Raw genomic sequence first — 6,711 nt, forward strand, 5'->3', positions numbered from 1 at the left:
GAAAACTAGAGAAAAAAACTGGGAAACTATAGTTATATCTACCTAATGTGTGATGTTATTTTTCTGCTCGCGAGCTAAATAATTTAGTTATTTAATGTTTGTTGCATACAAGTTAAATTCATATTCGTGCAAACACAAAGAACCCTTCACAACATAGTGCATACGCTTGGAACTAAATACATTTCAGTTAGAAAGTGGCAAATTCAACGTACAAGAGTTGGAAATTTACAAGAGGTATTTTAGGATTTTCAGGTCCTTTTTGTGACCCAAGACTTTGTGTAAACCCCTCTGGTGGTTTGAACTTTGTAACGGGAGTTTTATATGTACCTTTTTTTCTGTGGAAGTCCAGAAGCTTTTCGTTTGAACCCTTATAATATCAGTTGCAGATTATGGAGGCATCGCCTATGAATTTACGAAGAATAAGTACTTGCCTACAGTGGAACTCTGTGAAAGCTTAACCTAGATGTCTGACCTCAGCAAAAACCTTTAGAACTTTTACTGAGCCCCAGAAATTGGCAATTTAAAATTTTAAGCCTACTTTGTATGTACCTGGTCCGATTTAACCTTCCATTTAAAACCAACCCTATTCCTCGTTAACCTTATTTTAACTCTGTGGTAAAAACTTGTTGATGAATGATGTAAATACCTACCTAGCTCCAAGCTCCATTGTGCTTTACATCAGTGATCTACAGAAAAGAAAGGCAATTTTCAACAATGACTTGTATTGGACAGATTGACTTGAAACTGGTTACATTAGTTGAGATTGGATTACTATTGAATATTCTATCGCATTTTTTGTACAAAGAATGCAACAAAACGTGTTTTTTTATATATAGCAATAATTATATGGTGTCAGTTAACGACCTATAACTAAAATTACAAAAGGCTCTGCCTCATCTCTGAAATCGACCTTACAAATCTGTCACCAACCTGTTCCGGCCCTGACTTTGACAGCAAAATTCAAGAGCTTTCACTTCGGTGGGAATCTGCGGGTACCTCAAATATCTCTTCATTCTTGCGAGGAAGATAAACGCCTCGCTATTCAAATTTCCCGTGCTTTCAGCGAAAATTTGTTTTCAGCCCACATGCAGGTGGCGTTTCTCCACATCAGAATATATTTGCTTCTAATTCAAAGTGACAAATTATGAATTTTCCGAGAGACTTGTTTTCCGGTAACCCATGCATATGAGGCACCAGCTCGTATACAGCGTGTCTCTTTTCTCATCATCTGTTTCAATCCTAAGATTGGTTTATAGCTCTCCATTCCGCTCTATCAGAGTCTGCATATGTTTTAGACCCGAAATATTTCACAATTTTTTCTATGTATCTCTCTTAATAATCTTCCTCTTCCTTGGGAACCCTAAAGTCCCTTTTCTGTTTGTTCAAAAACTTAACGCTGCTGGTGAACGTTTGAAACTTTCGGGTACTTTTCAACCATTATATTACCTGTGTTAGCCTATGGTGAACCTGACATACATTTTTACATACTTGTACAGTCTGAATCCAACCAATCAAAAAGTTTCAACTCTGTATTAATCTCTCTTAATAATCTTCCTCTTCCTTGGGAACCCTAAAGTCCCTTTTCTGTTTGTTCAAAAACTTAACGCTGCTGGTGAACGTTTGGAACTTTTGGGTACTTTTCAACCATTCTATTACCTGTGTGTGCCTATGGTGAACCTGACATACATTTTTACATACTTGTACAGTCTGAATCCAACCAATCCAAAAGTTTCAACTCTGTATTTAACATGATGATTAACTTAATTAAATCCTGAACAAAGTGTGACCCATCGCATAATTAGTCTGAATTTTCAACATGTCTCTCTCCCTTTTCTGTCATCTCTCTCTCTCCTCTCTCTCTCTCCCTCTCTCTGTCTCTCTCTCCCTCCCTCTCTCCCCTCTAGAGAACAGAGTCAAGTAATAATTTCACTCCCAGGTAGACAAGGAGAGCAATTCAAGAGAGAGTTCACCTTATCATTCTTTACGATATGTAAATAGAGTGAGAGAGGTGATAAAGTGTCTGAAGTACCCACCTAGAGAAGAAGAGAGATGGAGGACAATAATATAATGAGGATAAACAGGATTAGGGAAAAGAGAATAATAGGAGAAACATGAAAGAAGATTTTTTTGTTGGAATGGCGCCAGAAAAATAATGATAGAGAAACTGGAGAGAGAGAGAAAAAGAGGTAAGAGAGAGAGAGAGAAGGAAGAAGAAGAAAAAAAAGAAGAAGAGAAGAGGAGAGTGAAGGAAAGGTGAGGACAAAAAAAAAAACACACACACACACACACACACACACGTACCGAACTATGTATTGTAATGCAAGAGGATGAAGTTCAAACAGGAGAGAGAGAGATAGTTAAGTACCATAATAGTGACTGACAGATACCGCAGGAAAACAGTACAGACTGTAGTAGAACAGTAGAAAATAGAGGTAGATAACTGTAGAGGAACAGTAGAAGCAAAAGCAGATAGGTACAATGATACAGCGCAGCGCCCTAATACAGAGAAATGAAAGAAGATTTTTTTGTTGGAATGGCGCCAGAAAAATAATGATAGAGAAACTGGAGAGAGAGAGAAAAAGAGGTAAGAGAGAGAGAAGGAAGAAGAAGAAGAAAAAAAGAAGAAGAGAGGAGGAGAGTGAAGGAAAGGTGAGGACAAAAAAACACACACACACACGTACCGTACCGAACTATGTATTGTAATGCAAGAGGATGAAGTTCAAACAGGAGAGAGAGAGATAGTAAAGTACCATAATAGTGACTGACAGATACCGCAGGAAAACAGTACAGACTGTAGTAGAAAATAGAGGTAGATAACTATAGAGGAACAGTAGAAAATAGAGGTAGATAACTGTAGAGTGTAGAGGAACAGTAGAAGCAAAAGCAGATAGGTACAATGATACAGCGCAGCGCCCTAATACAGAGAATGTGTTCAATTGCAGCACCAGCAAATGTTTGGTGTCAAAAGCTCCTACCATCTTTTTACCGAAAAGGACTCTAATCTAATTCGAACATTTAATAGGCACCGTTATTAGAAGCTCTTCAATTTAATTGATTAGGTAATTCATGGCATTAAATTTTATGTAAGTAGTAGGCACATAATTATCATAACTTTATGTACTATCTGTCTCTCTCCCTTGTCTCTTTACTCTCTTCTTTTCAGACAGGAGTAGATCCTCCAGACAGAGACCTTGGTTAGACTGAGGGGTAAAAGGGACTTTTCAGTCGTATCCCAGCAGGATAAACAAGGTATATTCGATTCTATTCTATTCTACTATATGGATTTCCATTACTAGCTATGTATATTTCGTTTCTGGTTTCAGTCTTGATGCGCGGGACAGTGACCTTTATCAAGCGGAACAAATGGCCGTCAGCCGATGGTACTTCAAATTCACCAAGTCCGCCGGGGGCAAACTTATGATCGCCAACGTGCTCGACTCAGACAGGGGCATCTATCGATGTCGAATCGACTTTTCCGACTCACCAACCAGAAATTTCCGAGTCCAGCTGTCTCTAGTGGATCCACCAGATTCGATATTCGTAATGGACTCACAGGGTGTTGAGGTGCATGATATCGCGGGTCCTTACTTCGAAGGATACGACCTGCAACTGTCCTGCACTGTCAAGGGAGGTAGGTGTGGGTGAATGTAAAGAATGAGGGATGCCACAGTTAGCTTGGATGATAGGGCGTCTGCTTTGTAAGCGCTAAGCCGAGGGTTCGATTTCCGCCCGGAGCGAACTTTGTCCTAAACAGATAAGGTTCGCTCTCGGAACGACTGGTTTTCTCCTATCATGTCTTCCATCTCTCTTCGATTTCGGGACATCTACTCTTGTTACATTTCCCTCTAAAATATTCCGAGTCCTTGGAAATTTACCTCGGTTTTCAAAGAAAGTGAACTTTTCTCAAAAACCATCGATTAAAAAGACCTATCCTCATGTGACCTTTGTTTCGATTTCAGGACGGCCCAAACCTTCCGTCAGTTGGTGGATGAACGGAACCAAGATTGACGACTTTACGGAGCAAGTGTTCCAGGACCAGTCGACCAATCGGCCCTGAACAAAGTTTTTTTTTTTTTTTTTTTTTTTTTTTTTTTTTTTTTTTTTTTTTTTTTTTTTGAAGAAATAGGAAAGCCTTCTTCGATGCGATGTTTCGAAGGATATTAATCAATACATACATACATACATACATATCCTGTATCGTATATTAATCAATATTAAATTAAATGCACGAAGTATGCATATGTTTAGTATGTGTATTAAAACATGTTTCAAATGAGGCGTTTCTGAATTTCCGTTTCAAAAGAAATTGCGGAACCGAGCGGGTTGACTATTTATTTTCAACTCCATTCATGAAAAGAAGTAGGAGACATTTTTCTTCTTATATTTTCGTATGAATTCTAAACAGATAAATTGTCTGAGAGCTTTACATTAATGTACATGATATACGGGATGGTGTCCCAGACACATTCATTTCAAGCATTAACAAAAGTGCCCACATTACTAAAATGCGGAAAATTCAATCTAGTTTATTGAAGAAAGTCCATACGAGTATGTAGTATGTACCCGACTTATAATGAGAAGTATGACGTCAATTTGAAATGAAGTCTGCCAATTGAACAATAGACATTAATGTAGGCAAATGATTAGACTATCTGGTATGCTATTTTGGTATATGAAAAGAAGTAGGAGACATTTTTCTTCTTATATTTTCGTATGAATTCTAAACAGATAAATTGTCTGAGAGCTTTACATTAATGTACCTACATGATATACGGGATGGTGTCCCAGACACATTCATTTCAAGCATTAACAAAAGTGCCCACATTACTAAAATGCGGAAAATTCAATCTAGTTTATTGAAGAAAGTCCATACGAGTATGTAGTATGTACCCGACTTATAATGAGAAGTATGACGTCAATTTGAAATGAAGTCTGCCAATTGAACAATAGACATTAATGTAGGCAAATGATTAGACTATCTGGTATGCTATTTTGGTATACTTTGAAAACTGGGCACAAGTATACAATGACATTATTTATCGTTCATGGAACGTTCATGAAATGATAGAAATTTCATCAAACCATCATTCTACTTTTGACATCACCCTGTATTTGCATGTACCTAAGTAGTAAATCTTAATATGCACATATCTATAGGTACCTGCCCTCGTATGTATAATTGTACATAGAAAATATACATGTTTGTGTTACGGAAAATTATTTTCCATCTCAAAGTTTAGATTTATTACAGTCAGTATTGATTTTAAATTAAGATTTTAGTTATAAATTTATTTATGTATGCTTCAGATTGCTTCAGCCAACGTTTCTCTGGTATGTGCGAACTTTTTTACAATTTATCATTTTGAAAACCAAGTCAGGATTTTTTTTTCTTTTCCTTTTCATTAATTCCATTTTGGTATCGATCCTTGTTCTCTCAGCAGACATTGAACTTAAACGTGCACGGAGAAAAGAGATGTTGAGGGAAATTAGGTCATTAGTGGTACCTATGTCTAATATTTTTAACATTTTACCTACATTTTAAATCAACTTTCGAGATCTTTCAGAACTTGAAAGTTTTTGAGGCCCATTTATGAAAAGGATGGTGCTGTAGATACCATTTTAAGCTACTTACATACATACATACATACATTTAAATTTCATATGAAGGAGTAGTAGCAAAATCGTAGAAAAGTGCCTCATTTGTTTTTCAAATACAACAGCATCTCTGGTTCCCTGGTTTGATCCCCAACAACAGTCACGAGAATTGACGAAAATTTGGAAAAGAAGAGAGCATCAGTCAGAAAGAAAATTGGGAGAAGCAACTTTATAAAAGAGAAAAGGAGAAATGGAGAGAAGAACTAAAGCGGGGATTCAAGTTACAGAGAAGAGCTGCTAAAAGGGAAGAAAAATTGAAAAGAGTTATAGAAGAGACGAAAAGGGAAGTTCACACTCGTATGTAAGAGTTCGGAAGAGAATATTAAAGAGAAGAGAGCAATGAAATGGGTTGGAATTTTAAATACAAGAGAAGGGAAATTAGGTCATTAGTGGTACCTATGTCTAATATTTTTAACATTTTACCTACATTTTAAATCAACTTTCGAGATCTTTCAGAACTTTGAAAGTTTTTGGGGCCCATTTATGAAAAGGATGGTGCTGTAGATACCATTTTAAGCTACTTACATACATACATAATTTAAATTTCATATGAAGGAGTAGTAGCAAAATCGTAGAAAAGTGCCTCATTTGTTTTTCAAATACAACAGCATCTCTGGTTCCCTGGTTTGACCCCCCAACAACAGTCACGAGAATTGACGAAAATTTGGAAAAGAAGAGAGCATCAGTCTGAAAGAAAATTTGGAGAAGCAACTTAGTAAAAGAGAAAAGGAGAAATGGAGAGAAGAACTAAAGCGGGGATTCGAGTTACAGAGAAGAGCTGCTAAAAGGGAAGAAAAATTGAAAAGAGCTATAGAAGAGACGAAAAGGGAAGTTCACACTCGTATATAAGAGTTCGGAAGAGAGTATTAAAGAGAAGAGAGCAATGAAATGGGTTGGAATTTTAAATACAAGAGAAAGAACTTGTTAAAGAGAAGAGACATAGCAAGGGAAAAGACTTGTAAAAGCAAGCCATGTCTGGTATGGAAGCAAAACTCAGACAACTGTAACGACAGCATTACAAGTTCAAACTTTCATTATTATTTTACAAGAACATTA

General features: G+C 36.8%; 1 protein-coding gene across 1 annotated transcript; it reads left to right on the forward strand.

Moving 5' to 3' along the window:
* Positions 1–3,323: 3,323 nt before the first annotated feature.
* On the forward strand, positions 3,324–4,057 carry LOC103509758 (neural cell adhesion molecule 2-like; the record flags this gene model as incomplete). Its single annotated transcript, XM_008474386.1, has 2 exons — positions 3,324–3,631; positions 3,960–4,057. Coding segments are annotated over 2 exons (406 nt in total), but the record flags the coding sequence as incomplete, so codon positions are not given.
* Between the last annotated feature and the right edge of the window lie 2,654 nt (positions 4,058–6,711).

The sequence above is a fragment of the Diaphorina citri genome, unplaced genomic scaffold (assembly GCF_000475195.1).
Source record: "Diaphorina citri unplaced genomic scaffold, Diaci psyllid genome assembly version 1.1 scaffold527, whole genome shotgun sequence".
Classification (NCBI taxonomy): domain Eukaryota; kingdom Metazoa; phylum Arthropoda; class Insecta; order Hemiptera; family Psyllidae; genus Diaphorina; species Diaphorina citri.